The sequence below is a fragment of the Mirounga leonina genome, unplaced genomic scaffold (assembly GCF_011800145.1).
Source record: "Mirounga leonina isolate KUSES-001 unplaced genomic scaffold, KU_Mleo_1.0 Mir_200, whole genome shotgun sequence".
Lineage (NCBI taxonomy): Eukaryota > Metazoa > Chordata > Mammalia > Carnivora > Phocidae > Mirounga > Mirounga leonina.
The window spans coordinates 10,789,323-10,807,037 of record NW_023270503.1 but is presented as its reverse complement, the minus strand read 5'-3'; the positions used below and the strand labels follow the sequence as shown (position 1 = coordinate 10,807,037).

At 40.3% G+C, this 17,715-nt stretch overlaps 1 protein-coding gene across 13 annotated transcripts in view; it reads right to left on the bottom strand.

Moving 5' to 3' along the window:
- Positions 1–17,715, bottom strand: part of ACACA (acetyl-CoA carboxylase alpha) — a 280,433-nt gene that overhangs the window by 115,413 nt on the left and 147,305 nt on the right. For 12 of the 13 annotated variants that reach the window (XM_035026634.1, XM_035026635.1, XM_035026633.1 and 9 more), the window contains 5 exons: positions 16,802–16,920; positions 5,573–5,596; positions 2,764–2,907; positions 1,904–2,000; positions 863–970 (listed from right to left, as the gene is read on the bottom strand). In XM_035026634.1, coding sequence (XP_034882525.1) covers positions 863–970; positions 1,904–2,000; positions 2,764–2,907; positions 5,573–5,596; positions 16,802–16,920 — 492 coding nt within the window. The remainder of the gene's footprint in view (positions 1–862; positions 971–1,903; positions 2,001–2,763; positions 2,908–5,572; positions 5,597–16,801; positions 16,921–17,715) is intronic. The other variant, XM_035026632.1, reaches the window with a different exon arrangement.

Below are 17,715 nucleotides of genomic sequence, written 5' to 3'. Positions count from 1 at the left end.
TTGATAAGGGGGCATTTTGGACATTTAATTTTGTGGGGGTAGGCAGAATGGAAACTGGGGGAAGAACGAGGGGAATATAGGTGGATCACAGGTAAGCCTGTTGCCGTGCCTCAGATGTGAGGCAAGAGTTTACACTAGAGTGATGGCAGTTCAGAATTAAGAAACTGAGAAAGGGTAATAGACACTGCAAAGAAAAACCTCACAGACCTTGGTGACTGGCCAGATAGAAATAAACAAGTATAGACTGCGGGTAGAGGGGTAGATTAATGGAACAGCAAGGAAAGGAAGAAGTCAATGATTTCTGAATGACCAGGAGAGTAAAGGGTTTGGTTATTTGGGTTTGTTTTGGTTTTTTTGATGGGGGGAGGGTTGGGGGAGTCATATAGAGGTGAAGGAAAAAGATGGAAATTTAGGTTTAAAGTATGACATTTGATGTCAACAAGATATCCAAGGGACAAAAAATTGAAAGGAGGATGGAAGTGTAACTGATATTTTCAAGGGAGGCAAGGGAAGGACATGGAAGGAAACTTAGGGGAGTTTGGGCCTAGACATGTGGAGTAAAGTCACCAAAGGTAAATATTCAGCAGGTGAATGGAAGTTCAAGACAGAGCTCTGGGAAAGATTTAGGAACACAACTTACTTTCCTTAAAACATTTTGAACACTTGAGGTCTATATTTCTTGACATAAGACACTCATTATGTATATTAAATCACTTTGGAATTTTACCCCTACAGGCAGAACTATGTAAAAGACATAGCCATTATCAGTGACAGGCTAATAAGTAGTGACTGATAAAAGGATGGGTAGGATACACCAGCAAGAAAGCAGCCACCATCTGTTTCCACCCAACCAAGGACTTACATTTTGTTGGGTAAACTCTCTGAACATAGCTGCCAGTCCGTCATCCTCAATATCACAGTCAGTCTTGATAGCCACATTCAGAATGTGAATTGGTTCATCCCTGGGGACCTGTAACTCAGGAACACAGACAAAGAAATTTAGGAAGCTGGCTAATACCGAGGCAGAGAGAAGTTACAATACTTGGTAGAATACCTGAAAAAGAGATACACTCCACAGGACATTCTGGTCTGCCCACTAGTACGAATAAGCAAATTGAAACCATTGCCCAGCATCCACAACAGAGAGTAAATTAAGTAAAACACCTAGCTTTTCAAAGATAAGGCAGTAAAGGTATTAACTAGAGGTAGCCTCAAATCCTGACTTGACATGAACTTGAAGACCACTGAATCCTCAACTTTTTGCCAATAAAGTGGGAATGAAATCATTTGCCACATTTCTTCACAGAATGTGAAGCAAAATGAGTGAAAGAAGCCATCTGAACATATTCCCACATAATATATTTCCTAACAATTTATCAAACAGTGGAAGTATCAAGCCATGGGAAAATAACCTCAGAGGGAAAAAACAGAATCATCTGTTTACTGAGAAATGAGAAGGGATTTAATAAAAGGACAAAGTTTTAAACAAAATGCCTCTTACTTTCTGCTATCTAAAGTCCACAATTCCCTGAATACTACGACAGCAGCATTCTGCAAACATACAAGCCATTGCTAAGAATTACAGCTACCACGGCTCAAGTCTTTAAAACAACATTCAGAGACTCAGAGGCAGCTGCAATGGGTCTAGCTGAGCCCATGTGCTATTCTCACTACGGAGAGTAGTGAGAATCTGTATGGATACAGATTAATACAGTTTTTTTTTTAGGTTAGAATTTATATTCCATCTGCCCCCCAAAATACTTTGATGAGGCATATAAAATTAATATAAAGTAGGGTAAAAAGATGAATTCTTCCCTATAATGTTCCAAAGTCAGAAAGATAGCATATACTACAAATCCTGTGTCTAAACTAACAAAGCAGTTTCCCAAAGGGCACACTATACCTTGTCTTCATCATACAGAGACGTGTGACCGGCCTCAGGGAACGTGGGGCTTTGGGGTGGGGAATCGCAGAAGCAGCCCATCACTTCATCAAAGATCCTGAAAAATACCAGGGGAAACCCACCATGAAAACCCAAGAGGCAGAGAACTAACGCTGCCATTGCCAGTCCGGCCCACAAGAAGCATCTATCCTACTCTGTGCGCAATAGTCAACTTAATAGAATCACCAGTGGCTGGAGGTGACATGCAAAATTTCACCAAGTGGCAGAAATTAGGAGGATAGATTGTTTAAATGTTAATAAACCATATATATTTTGTCTTTTAAAAAAAAGAATGATCTTCAGCTTTTTTTTTCCCCCCACGTGTAAGCTATGAGCACCACTGTCATCATCGGTCTTAAAGTAACAGAAAGAGCCTGGAACTAGAGCAGTGACAGACCAATGTAATTACCCCTCCCCCTAGGGTAATGCATCAGTATACATCAAGAGATAGATGCTGAATGCATTTAATCAAAAGATGTATCGTCTCTGGTGGGGCTCACTCTGGTGTTGTGTTTAATTTCTCCTGACATTTCACTCATCACAGAGCAGACAGCTTCTTCTGTTAGCTCCTATGGAAAAGATGGTTTTTGTTTGTTTCTTTTTTTCTGACCAGGCTCATATAACAAGTAGAGGCTTGCAGAGCCTGAATAAGAGGTAGAAATGGAAGAACAATACCTCTCCAAGGACATATACAGCAAAGGCTGTATCTCCTTAGTTGGCTCATGGCAATTCTTGGGGCCTTTATTTATTTGGCAGAGATCGGAGACCCCCAAAGAGAGATGCCCGTGGCTCCCCTTGCACACAGTTCCACAGTGTCTTACCTGACAAAATCTTCGAAAGTCCGAAAAGAGACCATTCCTCCCATCCGCTGACATGGTGGAGTGAATGAGTTGTCCAACAGCACATCGCTGACACTAGCTACGTGAGTCATGCCATAGTGGTTGAGGTTGGAGGAGAAGGACATTCTAAATGGTAATTCAATCAAGTGCATTAGACAAGGAAAGCAGGAACAGGATTGGGAGAGTAACAATAGAGAAAAGAAACAGGAGAAAACTCTGAAGTAGGGTCAGGTTGCAGAGCAGATTTGGTTTTTTACCCACTGTGGATAAGACTGTCTTGATGGATTCATATGACCCCTTTCATCTGAGCTTACCCCATACCAACTATTTTTAGCACCCCCAAATTTCTCCAAATAAAAATCTAAGGATAGCTAAGAACTACATGGCAGTTTTAATACAATGAAACCATGATATGTCTAATGAATGAATAGCACACAGGGGTTAAAAACCATCCTGCATCTTCCCCTTCCCTAAAACATTCCCTCTTATAAAAGAAGCAAGCCAAGTGGGTTGTAACGAGGCAACACTTAATCTATTAGAATTCCTAAAGAAAAATGCCTTTAAGTATTCACAGATAGATATATGCTTGTACAACAACAACAAAGTCATTTAGAATGGTTTAGTAAGTCATTGTAGAAAACATTATTTCTCATACAGAAGAAACAAGTCACAGTCTATAAAAGGAACTTTACTACGGTATTTACTTCTTCCTTTACTGGGCTGATTGGGATAGCAGTTATAAGGAATATAGCTCCTCCCTTTTTGAAAAAGAGACCTTTTTCAACTCGAAATTGCAAAATTTCCTTTTTTATATTTAAATACTTCTATACCAAAGGAAACATATCTTCAACTGAAAGCCCTTAATAAATCCCAGCAAGATGCAAAGGGGCAGAGCATGGGTCTCAAAGTATGTGTAAGCATGACAAACAGGTGCTAAATGGAGATGCTCAAAGAGAACTGAGTTGTTCAGTCTAAAAACAGAAGGGGTCTGTATATTCCTTAATGCACCTCAGCAGCATGTACTGGTAAGTCATACAGGGAAGTATTTCCAAATGCCCAGTCAGGACAGCCTGTTAGGAAGGACCAAGTAAAGGATGCCTTCAGGACTTGCCTGACCTGCTACCGGCATACTGATCTGAATCAAGTTCAGAGCAAGGCAATGGCACCTGAATTTTGGGGAGCTGCTCAAAAATCTCCTTGAAGTGTACCACCTGCCGAACTGCAGGGGGGAGAGGCAGCAATGCAGACTTGAGGTCTGGATACAGACTGTACTCTATTCAAAGTGTAATTATAAAAGGCAATGGAATTTTTCAGGGGATAGGAGTGCTGCTCACACAGACTATAGAGACTGACACTCCAAGTTTTTATACCTTTGGCAAATGACGACTATGAGAAAGGCACTTCATCTTTTGACAGTACTAAAGAACAGAAAGGCAGAGTGGGAGAGGAAACCATTGAAACCATGAATGAAACAAACAAATGAAACACACATTAAGCAAGGCTTACACATGGTGCTCACTAGAAACTGGGATTCGGAATTATATGAACTCAGAAATGCTACCATCCTCTTTTCTAGGATCACCAAATGTATTTACTAAAGGAGCAAGTTTGTGAGGCATTATATCTTTTTTACCTGCCTGGCTTTAGACAGGAAAGATAAAAGGGTTCCAGATAGCACTTAAAGGGAACTCCCTCTGAATAAGCTAACAGGCTGTGTTTGTGGCAAACATGGGGTTAAGTGTCTTTTTCACTCACCTGAACCCCAAGGGAAACAGCCACTATTCAGTTTACCCCTCCTTTCCTTTGCTCAGGGGCTAGGACATGGCTGTCCTGGCAGGCAGGAATGAACCAAGCCCACTCTCCAAAGGCAGACACAAAGACCAAACCAAAGCACTTCCTTTTTCTCTCCCCGTCCAAATTGGACTCTAGAAGCTATAATCAGTTTTGATTACTTAATATTGAAAGGGAGAGGAACAAAATAAACATAAGCCTATAAATATTTCAATGTATAATTGATCATCTACAAAGAGCTCACCACCCACTTATTACTGCTTTGGCATTTTGTAGATTCAATTCCAATCAGAACGGCTATCCTCTCAAACTTGCATTGTGTTGCCTTGCTTGGCTCAGAAACAGGAGGAACTCAAAATACCAAAATGTGTTATATTGGCCTGGAAACTTCTTCACAGGGCTACACACATCAAAACTTAAACACACTTTTTGAATGTTAATCTCATGAGTCTGAAATAAAATTTGACTCTCACAACATTGTAACACTTTAGAGAAGCAGCTAACAAATTAATAAAGCTAACAAACTGATAAAACATGAGATCAGCTATTCCTGTGTTTACATTCTTCTAAAAGGAGAAGCAAACTTGAGAAATTAAAAATTGAAAAAAATTGTGAACAATTTGCCAGGGTAGGAGTAACCTTAAAGCCTTCTCCCCTGAAAGGCCCAAACTAGGCAGAGAACGTAGTAGAAGAAGATGTTTACAGCAAAGCTGAACATCAGGCAGACAACTCCCCTGTCATATACAGCTAGATGGGAGGGGTGGAAGGGGGGCTTCTCCATACTGAGGATTTTCAAGTGTTGCTTCTGGAACAGTAAAGAAAAGCTGAAGACATGTTTTCCAAGGAAGAATAATTTAGTATGTCTAAAGGGGAGCTCAGGAACCCCTAGCAGAAGACAGCATATTACTTGTCAAATATAGTGTTATTTTTTCCCTGATTTCACTATTCTAAGTTACAAAAGAGGTGCTTTTAATTGGAAAAGAAACTAAACATACAGTACCTGTTTAGCGTGGGGATGTTCCCTCTGTAATTAAACAACCACAGTTAGTTACTGGTAGGTTAGTGAAAGCCATAATAAAAGAATTGTCAGAGCAGATACAGACTGGTCATGAGGAGCTCCAGTCTGGGTGCTCTGGTATTCAACAGACATAATTAAGTGCTCATTACCCTTTAACCCCCAGGGTGCCTCCAAAGAGGCATGCCTCCTGACCTACCTCACCACAGCAACTGTTGATGGAAAGGGTCAGAATAGATTTACCATGGATTTTTAAAAATAGCTCTATTACAAAAAAAAAAATAACTCAGAGTAGTGATAAAACACAGCCTCATGAAAATTAATTTAAGCTTTATGGATATGGTATATTATCTTAAGCTTCAACATGAAATGTCATTCTTGACACGATTCTTACAGAATCCTCTTTCTTGCTCCTGTTTTACTGAAATTTTTGTAAGAAGTCCAGAGAACTTGATTTCACAGCCCCTCCCACCTTAATTGCTTTTCCAGGATATGAGGTGAACTCACAAAGTCTCCTCCAGCGAAAAGTAGCCCGGAATCTGGATTCCCAGCTACCTTTTCTAAGCCTCTTTACCCATGCTCCTCCTCCCACAGACCAGGGAGGTGGTGAGAGGTAGTGGTGGTGCTGGAAACGAGTGTACTCCGCCTATGGGAGCTTAAAAAAAACCTGAAAATCATATAGGAATGTAATGATAAATGATTCAATGACTAGAGTGATATCCTTTCTTAAAATTAAGTAATTTATACTTTTTAAAACTAAACGACCTTAGGGTAATAATGACTTTTTAAGATTATTGCAAGTTCAAAAACTCTAGGCCTGTCATAAATAAAACCGTACCTAAATTTGGCCAGCCCTAGGGTTTCCTGACCAAGAATGTGCCCATATCATGAAAGAAAGATTAGGGTAAGAATGGAAACTGCAAAGCAAGTCTCCTGCATTCTCTTTGGTCTTTGCCACCAAGGCTTTCCCTCCCCCGTCCTTAATTTGACATAAGTCATTTCCTCAACTGAAAAAAACAAACAAACAAAAAAACCAACCCACAAACCTTACTTTCAATGTTAAAAGGGCAAAGTTATACTTACCACCCACAATTTAGGAGTACTATATAAGGGCATTGATTGGTTGATATCTTAACCTTCTAACATTCTTTTATCAGCATTTAATCATTGTTGGGGTTTTCTGGCACACACAGAACTTAATGGGCAGAACATAGTGGGTGGTGCTGATGATATGTGGGAAGGAGGAGAGAGGGAGGAAAATGATGCACTTTCCATGGCAGTGAAAGGAGCAGAATAGACTGAGCTGGCCATATAAATAAAAAGCTGTGACATATCACTGCACACAAACTGTATACCTCGTGTGATTTGTGAGTAGCAATGCTCTCTGCATCAAACCTGTATCACAGAGCAAATTCATACGGCAGCAAGAGCAATCTCGGAGTGCAAAAACCTGCACCTTTGCAATTTGGATTCTTTGAGCCTCTCGTTCACGGGAATGGGTTTCATTTTATAAGAGTTCCTTAGTCACAATGCACAGTGGCCATCCTCAACAAACAAAAAGTATGCACAGGTTCTAGGGCAGAGGGAGTTGTAGCTAAGCAGAAAACTAACAGTAAATGCTAATGAGAATATAGGAAAGTCTTCCTTTCAAGATACCGAGGATTCTAAAGAAAACACCCACACAGCCTCCTACCATGAACCTCAGTTCAGAGAGAAGAATCCTACAACCAAAGCAATCTCAGGCTCCATTCATTCAGGTTTCTGGAATTTGGAAACCAGTATAATCTCTCTCAACTGATAACCAATTTCTTAAATGAGTAAAGTGGTGCCACTGTTTCTGTAGCTGCACTATAATCCCTTCTGGAGTCTTCACAGGACGAGGGCCAAGTTTTCAGCAAAGAAGGGCCCAGATTGAATGAAAAGAACATCCCCAACAAAAAGCCGGCACTTCTTCATCAGCAATTGTCAAAGCTCTCCTAGGGAGCCCCCTGCTGCTGTGTTATAGGAACCTGCACCATCTACACAGCATGGGGTAAGAAGAAAAACTCCCAGCATCTCCAGTGTTTAACAGAATGGCCCCAAATCATTCATGGAAGAAGTAAGTTTAGATGCAGCTTATCCTCTTGGGCACAATAAGAATCTGTGGGGCTGCACAGGAGATGAGCAGGGAAAGAAGGATTAACTCTATCACCATCTAAATACTTAACCATGTCCACAATGATCATCTGTATATTTTGTTGCCCTAGACAGGGGCTCTTTGTTCAATTTAAGAATATGACCAGTGTGAGGGGCGCCTGGGTGGCTCAGTCATTAAGCGTCTGCCTTCGGCTCAGGTCATGATCCCAGGGTCCTGGGATCGAGCCCCACATCGGGCTCCCTGCTCCGCGGGAAGCCTGCTTCTCCCTCTCCCACTCCCCCTGCTTGTGTTCCCTCTCTTGCTGTGTCTCTCTCTGTCAAATAAATAAATAAAATCTTAAAAAAAAAAAAAAGAAGAATATGACCAGTGTGGGATATACTGCATACACTTGTGACACACTAGAAAGCTAGATCCATGGTCTGCATAAAGATGAACAACCAAAGAAGAAACTGTATAGCATCTAATATTCCATTTATAGAGCTTTTAATAAAATCAAATCTACCAACATTTCACTGCATACGCATCATGTAAAAATAGTCAAACTACTCAATCTCTGATAAGGCAGTCAGCTGCATTTTCAAATACATACATGGGATATAAATTCACTTCTCATTAGACATTTGCTGTTTAAACTATTGGAAGCACTTAATGAATCTTTATTCACAGTGTTTTGATAAATACTGGAAGCATTTTCCTCCCAGCAGATTAGCTCCATTTTACAGATGTGATAACTGAGAAAGCAAAGGGAATGTTTTCCAAGGACACTGCTCACTACAGTGTCATAAACCAGATTCTAGACCTAGCATTTTCTCATCTCTGTGCCTGAGGCTAGCATTCCACATCAATACAGACTAAATTTAAAGAAGGACAAGAGAAATCCTTTGCATTCTGAGGTTCTTGGCATTAAGTCACCTCTGATTTTATTGATCTGCCTGCACAGAATGGCTGGAGACCTGCTTCAATATGAATGCAAAGTCAGAGTTGCTGCATGCTAGCTGAACCCTCTTTATTTAAGGAACACTGACTTCTCTGGCAGTCACAAGTTCTCTCAGCCTTTTACCATCCCTTCCAGCTGAATTTCATTTTGCTTGATTCTAGCTGGCCCTACATAAATCTTTTATCATATAAAAATGCTCCTGATTCTTTCGCCGTCTAACTTGGAAAAAAAAAAAAAAGACCCTATATGAAAATGATGGGGATGCATGCAAACAAGCAGTGGTTACATCAAGCTGTGACTGAAAGCCAGTATAGGGCAAATCTTTTGAAATAAGGCAGCAAAGCAGAATCAGAAGAGGTCGGCTGACTAACCTACTAGCAGTCGCTAACAGCACTACCATAGGAGAAAGAGCAATTTGGCTGGCTGTGACCAGTGGTGGTCTCCTTGTGTGACTATATTTCTGCAGGAGAATCCAAATCAAGAGCTGTAAAACACATGTGAACCATGTATTTCTATTGGCATTTCCCCCACCACGTCCTTGCAGTTCAGATGCCCCAATTCTACTGTAGAGCTTTCGTTTACAATAAAATGATCATTGCTTCATTCATTTGCAGCTCTTTCACAGCCCCTTCTTTGCTCTGCTGGAAGGTTTTGCTCTTTTTGAAACAAGTATGCCAACAGAGCTACAGCATATTACTGTTGCCTGCTGTATAATTAGCTACAAACCCACAGCACAAAACTACAGGGATTTACAGGTGCTCTGGATTCTGCTTTTCCTTCCCTCTGGAATCAGCTAGTCTTCTTTGACAAGAAGGGACCTTGGGCTACCCTAATGATATATTGAGAGTTTTAAACCCAGCTCTCCAATCTTACAAGTCACGAGTGCCAAAATAACACAGCAGAGACTAGAAGCTGAGCCATGGATACACGAAAGCACTTTGGTAAGCACTTAAACCTGCTGAGAATCTTCTCTTCTGCCAGATGCTTGCATCTTATCAGCAGACTACCCTGAATGAAGCAAGCAAGCACTGTAGGATTTTATTTATTTATAGCTCATTCTGGCCTGCTAACTACAACCAAGTGTTCCCACTGCTAAAAAATGCTACAAGTTGGATGACTTTTGAGTGTCTCAGTACGATCCAAAGAACGCTCTAATCTCTGGGTGTCAGAGATTATCAGAATTCTCAAGAATGGCAGCAGGCTGCTCTTTAGTCATATGAAAGGCTTCTGATTTCTAAACTTCCTCAAAACCTTCCTCATAAGAAGAAGGTCCACAGGCCACCCACCAACAGCTAAACACTGAAGGTGCCAAGGAGCCTAAACTCAGTCATGACCAAAACATGTGCCGTCAGGGGAAAACACAGCCAACCTCTTCTGGATGTGACACATGTGAAACAGAAAGTGCTTGAATTAAAACATAGAAGGCCAAGTTCGTAAGAAGCAAACAGCAGAGAAGATGCAATGCAACTTGACTTAACTGAAGCATGGATTTCCATCTAAGAAATAGGTGGAAATAAACACCAACAGGTCCTCACCCATTATATACGTATAGAAACATACAACAAAATATACTTCTATCTCCCGCATCAATTTTGATGCTTTTTATTTGAATCACAGATTAAAAGTTAAAAAAAAAAAACTGTTTACTAATGTGTGTTGCTTATGAAAATCATTTGGAGTTTTAAATTTCACACTCCCAGATTATCATAATATGCACAGCCAGAGTTTATGGGATAATATTTTACATATGTTTTATGAATATAGCTATATTTAAAAGATCAAATACATAGACTGACTAAAGAACTTACTTGTTTTCAGATTATTCTGAGTTACTTAAATGTGTTCAAAGCCAAGTGAAATCCTAAATGTCAAATGATTCCATGAGTTGCCAAAAATAAAGACATTCAGAATGATGCTTTAGTTTATTCTCCATCACCAGCACCAGAGAGTGATCAACTAGGGTTCTGGGATGGGGAAAAAAGACGAACACACACACACACACATCCCTGGGGCTCTAAGCCCTGAGCCTCGCTGGAGGAAGGAAGAGGAAAAGGCACACTGAATGATCTAGTCTGAGCTCAAGGATCAATCCATGCAAAATACTGGTTGAATTCATTAAACAGCTGGGCTGATGAAATCTTAGACAAGAGAAATAAATCCTAAAAGTCTGGATAATAAAAAAATGTTCTTTAGTGCAGATCAGCTGTCCTAACTATTCTTATACCAAGAAAATGACTGAAAAAAACTCACTCACTACTTTAAAAACAATTGCTAACTGGTTACAAAGCATGTTTAAAAAAAAAAACCGGGGTGCCTGGGTGGATCAGTTGTTAAGCGTCTGCCTTCGGCTCAGGTCATGATCCCAGGGTCCAGGGATTGAGCCCCGCATCAGGTTCCCTGCTTAGCGGGAAGCCTGCTTCTCCCTCTCCCACTCCCTCTGCTTGTGTTTCCTCCCTCACTGTCTCTCTGTCAAATAAATAAATAAAATCTTAAAAAAAAAAAAAAGTATTTGAAAATGTCAAGCAATACAAAGTCCCGTGATGCATTTAAACAAAAATAAAAAAGCACCAAACATGGCCACATACTAACTGCCCAAGTGTGCCCCCAAAAGGGTGTCTTCTCCCTTCTTGGAGCTGCTTCACTCATTTGCAATGGAATTTGCTTGTGTTTTGCCTACTTCTCTAAAAATCAAAACATGTCCCAATGGGATGGGTCTTCAAGTCAAACAGTATCTAAGGCATTTTTCAGAAAAAATGCTCTTACTGTCGTCAGTTTGCAGAGAGCTATGTTTCATCCCAACCCACAAGGGCTAAATCATTAGTCAAAAATAAACTGCAGGAATGGAATTCCACCAGGTGACCCCATACACAACAAGAGACTGTAGTCTTGCTTTGATAACACTTAGAAAGATACTCACTTCTAAGGATTTCTGGACAAATTTAGTCTACTTCAAATGAATGCCTAACTAGGAATGTGAAAACCAAGCACCAGGAAAGAAAATGTAAAAAATTGGTTTAAGAATGTATCTGTTTTCGGGGCGCCTGGGTGGCTCAGTTCGTTAAGCGACTGCCTTCGGCTCAGGTCATGATCCTGGAGTCCCTGGATCGAGTCCCGCATCGGGCTCCCTGCTCGGCAGGGAGTCTGCTTCTTCCTCTGACCCTAACCCCTCTCATGTGCTCTCTCTCATTCTCTCTCTCAAATAAATAAATAAAATCTTAAAAAAAAAAAAATGTATCTGTTTTCTCCCCCAAGAATTTTTGGTTTGTTAACCCCAACTGGGAAAAATATTGTAAAATTCTGTTTTGCATTGATAAGTAAAATATGTATATTCATATGCTTGCTCTCTGTTCTCACTGAGTAATTTTTAAAGCATGCATAAAATATTGTAGTAGAATACCTATAGTATCAGGTGTGGATAATTCCTGTAACTATTAAGAACAAGAAACATAAGAGGTTTTTGTTTTGTTTTCTTTTTTAAAATCCATCCCAGGGGCACTACCATTAACATAAAATAAAAAGAGGGCTCAGTGTGATTGTCCTAATTAATTTTTGGTCTAGAGTTGAGCTGTCTATGTGGCTACGAAGTGCTTGAAATATGGCTAATCTGTATAGAGAAATGTTATATGTATAAAATACACTAAATTTCAAAGACTGAGTATGAAGAATAAAGTATCTCAATTTTTTACTACATATTTAAATGGTATTTTGGATATGATGGGTTAAAGAAAATGTTGTTAAAGGTAATTTTATGTTTCTTTTTTTAAAGATTTTTAAAATTTGTCTATTTGATAGAGAGAGAGAGAGAGAGCGAGAGAGAGAGAGAGGAAACACAGCAGGGGGAGTGGGAGAGGGAGAAGCAGGCTTCCCGCTGAGCAAGGAGCCCGACCCGGGACTCGATCCCTGGATGCTGAGATCACGACCTGAGCCGAAGGCAGACACTTAACCGACTGACCCAGGCACCCCTTATCCATTTCTTCTTCCCTTTTAAATGGGGCCAACAAAAACCAGAATTTAACATCCGTGGCTTTGCATTGTATTTCTATTGGACACTGCTGATCTAGTAGCAATGATCCTTAACTGCAGGTGCTCATCACAATTTTCAAAGAGTGGTCTCCTGGAGTTTGGTTTAAAATAAATTAGAATCTTGGGGCACCCGGGTGGCTCAGTTGGTTGGGCGACTGCCTTTGGCTCAGGTCATGATCCTGAAGTCCCGGGATCGAGTCCCGCATCGGGCTCCCTGCTTGGCAGGGAGTCTGCTTCTCCCTCTGACCATCCCTCTTCTCACGCTCTCTCTATCTCATTCTCTCTCTCAAATAAATAAATAAAATCTTAAAAAAAAAAAATTAGAATCTTGGTAGTCAGTATTTTAAAAATATTTCCAAAATAATTCTGAGAATCATTAGTCTAGAGGTTAGTGGACATAATTGTGTCCTTGAGTCTTAGGAGATTGGGAGTGGAATAGACACTGATAGATCATCTCCTGTAACTTACTTCTGTAGAATAAAAACCAGTATGCGCATTGCCTGCTTGTTCAAAACAATAATAGGAAAGAACAATAGTACCAGAGGTGGGGAAAAAAGTTGGAACTTGCCTCAAAACTAGTTAAAATTAAGAGACCCTTGGGCACCTGTGTGGCTCAGTTGGTTGAGTGTCCTACTCTTGGTTTCGGCTGGGGTCATGATCTCAGGATTGTGGGATCAAGCCCCACGTCAGGCTCTGTGCTGAGCACAGAGTCTGCTTGAGATCCTCTCTCCTTCTGCCCCTCCCCCAGCTTGTGGGCACTCTAAAATAAAAATAAATAAAATCTTTAAAATTAAGAGACCCTAGAATTCTTTTATAAGATGAGTTGGCCTATAAAGAATTTGACAGGCCTTTGTCCCTGCTTCCTGGGAGAGAGATTCTAAATTCCTGTAATTTCTCAAAAGAAACAGAAGTATCTTCATTATTCACATGCCTCTTGGATTACACCTCAGTTTATGCTAAGAGATGAGATAACTCAGCAGAGGGTTTCCCACTAGAAAAACCATCCATGTGGTTAGAGGGTAGGGGGCTTTGAGCCAGCTAGACCTCTGGGGAAGGGAGAGGGATTAGAGATTGAGTTTAACGTGATCTGTGATTCGATCAATCATGCCACTGTAATGAAAGCCTGATAAAAACTCTGGACACTGAACTTTAATAGAATTTTGTGGCTGGTGAACATACTGATATGCTATGAGGATGAGTACCTGATTCCAAAGGGAAAGAACAGGAAAGCACCCACCCAGACTTTACTCCAAGGGTCTCTTCGTTTGGCTGGTTCTGATCTGTGTCCTTTATGATAAAACTGTGTTCATAAGTATAGTGCTTTCTGATTTCTGTAAGTTGTTCTAGTGGCTTACTAAACTGGATGGGGTCATGGGAAACCCCAAATTTGTAGCCAGTTGGTCAGGAGTATAGGTGGCTTGGGAACCCCACTTGTGGCCCCATCTGAAGTAGGGACAGTTTTGTGAAGGATCGAGCCCTTAACTTGTGTTATCTGATCCAACTCAGGTGGTTAGCGTCAGAATTGAATTGGCAGCACACCAGTTGGTGTCAGAATGAAGTCATAACTTCAAATTGTAACAAAAACATTTGTAAGAAAATATAAAATCTTAAAAAAACTAAATTCAAGTAGCAAATCTATAATTCAGTGAAAAAGCCACACTCTATAATTGGATATATCATTCGGTGATTAAATCTGATAGCATCTTACATTCCTAAGCTAACAAAAGGACTTTAGATCTAAAAAAGCATTAAAGCAATTTTAACATTTTTCTGGTTCTCACAAGGATTATTTTACCTATCCTCCTTTACTTGTCCTCATCTTCACCTTTATATCTACAGTACTAGTACTACTGTTAATACTACTAACAATAATCTAGCAGTTTACAACTTCATATACATACAACCACGGAAGACTGGAGAGAGAAAACAGGATCACAGTTCTGTTCAAGTCTGGTCTTTATCCACAGGGATGTGTATACTTCAGATGCTGCGAGGGACAAGCATCCAAGTTTTGAAGCCATACCAGGAATAACCAAGACTCATATCCTTGAGATGGAAAGGTGAGTAAGATTTCTTAACAAACAGTTAAGAAGCATTTCTCTCATTTTCCAGTCGACTTTCCTTCACCAAACTGGACACGTAGCCTCAAATAAAAAGTAGGACAGGGAGAGCAATTCAGAAAGACAAGGGGAGCAATGAGGAGGGAAGGAAATCAGAAGCAGCTCTGCAGCATGACTACAAATCACTGCCCACAGGGAAGAGGTAGTAGAAAGCAGGAAGAAAAGGAGAATGTCCTGAGAATTACAAAGAGCATTAAGTATAGCATGTAGTTCTCTACAATTATTCAAGGAATGCAGGAGAAGAAAGACGACGGAGCGCTGAGCCCATGTGTGCCGTGAGTACTCTGCCGCTCGCTGAAGGACAACCATTCGTTTCTAGAAAATGAGATTCTGAAATCCATGGAGGCAAAAATGTACCGAGATGCTTGCTAAATCAAGGATATATGCTTTTCTCTGCCAGCCATAAGGTATTTTTGAGGTAGAGATGTGAAAGGATCTTCTGAGACAAAGAAGAGAAGTACTTTTTCTGAAGATGCCTCTGCTCATCTGCTGGCCTCTGCTGGATCAACAGTGGCATCCAGTGGCCAAAAGTCTCAACACAGACTTCTTTGTCTCTAGGAATGGTTTCTATTGCTTTGGGTGAAGTAGCAATTCAGAACAAAACCATTTCTGTTGTCTATAACTAAGGATCCCCGAAGACACAGTACTTTGTAATACGAAGTGAAGAACCAAAGCCCATAAAGAAGAAATGGAGGGGGGCAGCTTATGATTGGCTGTGGTATTTATATTTCCTGTGGTATTACTAAAAAGAATGAAAATACAGGAGGGGATGAACATATATATGTGTGGGTGGGATTCCTCAGTTTTCACTGCCTCAGAATACTTTAAAAATAAATCAGTGTACAAGATAAAGTAGTTTCATCTTAAAACCAAAGCAATACTAAAATAAATTTCTGTATGTACATTTTACTTCTTAAACGGCTTAGGAAAGGAAAAATAATGGAATTAGCATGGCTTAATTATATAGTTTAGTTGAATTTCAGTTTGCTTCTGAACTGTGATTTTTAAAACCTGATTTAAGTTTCAATTAACCTATAACAAATATATAGAAAAGAAAAGCATTCCAGCCAACTTCTTTTCTTTTCTTTTTTTTAGGTAGGCTCCAGCTCAGGGCTTGAATTCATGACCTTGAGATCAAGACCTGAACTGAGATCGAGTCAGATGCTTAGGGGCGCCTGGGTGGCTCAGTCGTTAAGCGTCTGCCTTCCGCTCAGGTCATGATGCCAGGGTCCCAGGATCGAGCCCTGCATCAGGCTCCCTGCTCAGCAGAAAGCCCGCTTCTCCCTCTCCCACGCCCCCTGCTTATGTTCCCTCTCTCGATGTCTCCCTCTGTCAAATAAATAAATAAAATCTTAAAAAAAAAAAAAAGTCAGATGCTTAACTAACCAAGCCACCCAGGCACCCCCACCCAAGATATTTTCATGTTCCAACTGTTTGACTTAAACTGCTAAAAAAAGTGATTTTTCTAGCAAAGTTCCAGCAAATAAAATGCCAGTAAATTCTGACCTGAAAAAAGAAAAGAACTATGTTTTCCTCAATGACATAATACAAGGAAACATGAATGATGGAGTAATCCTCAAATTTTTATTTTTTATTTTTTTTAAGATTTTATTTATTTGAGAGAGACATAGAGCACACAATGCACGAGCACAAGTGGTGGGGAGGGGCAGAGGGAGAAGCAGACTCCCTGCTGAGCAGGGAGCCTAAGGTGGGGCTCGATCCCAGGACCCTGAGGTCATGACCTGAGCCAAAGGCAGCTGCTCAACCAACTGAGCCACCCAGGCAACCCTCAAATTTTTATCTTAAGTAGACTCAAAGATTAAAAAAAAAAAAGTAGGTACCAAGAGGCTCTTCTCTCATGATTTAAATGTGTTCATTTTCTGCTCTATGTTTCTAGCCAAAACCAAAAATGCATGGAATTGTCACATACATTACTCCTCTTAACTCTCCTGATACATCTCTGGCTGGCTCAGCAGCATGTCCCAGTTCAAACTCACCTGTTTGGATGAGATGTGGGCAGCATGAACTGGAATTCCACCACACAGGTGTTGTCCTTAAGCTGGCGATGTTGTACACTGTTAAGTTCATAGGCAATATAAGCCCTTCGAACATAAACCTGGTCAAAAAGTAATCCTCAGTAAATACACTTCGAAAACAAAAACTAAGAAATGCTTAGTCCAGGAAAAGGATACTCCTGAGAAGAGGTATGCAATGTAGAAGAAGGCTCTGAACATAAATAACTTGCTTCAATTAATAAAGTTAAAGTCTTAAAACTATACCCGTGACTATAAATGGAAATAAAACTGCCCTGCCTCTGCTGGATACCTCTGGCTGGGCCATAAACCTTTCACACTAACCCAAACTCAGGAGAAGGTTTGATCATTAGTAAAAGCGAGCATACAGAATCACAACTACTAACTCATTGCGCACAATCATCCCAACAGAAGATAAAAGCAAGCAGCGAGAAAAATGAGAGGTACTGGTTCTGAGCCACCTGCGGAATGAAGGCAGAAGACAGAGACACTTCAACTCTTTCACTATCCTTTATCTTTGTTTTCCCACTGCCCTGAATTATTTTAGATTACTCATATCCCCCAAACCGTAGGCAAGAGCAGTAAGACATAATGTGACATAGTATCTCACATGTACTAACTTGACTCAAGAGTTAAAAGAAACAGCAACAGGCTCCATCTCAGCAAAAACCATCAGTCTGACCTTGTGCACTTCGCAGCCAATTTGCCACGCACAGAAAATGCTACGTGGGATTCTATCATCATGTGAGGTATATAAGATTTCTCATTAAATGACATGAAAGCACTCTAAGATACTTAGATATTTTTAAAATTTGGTATTTACTGAGTACGATACATTATATTCTACCCACAGAATACAAATAAAAAGTAAGCCAAAG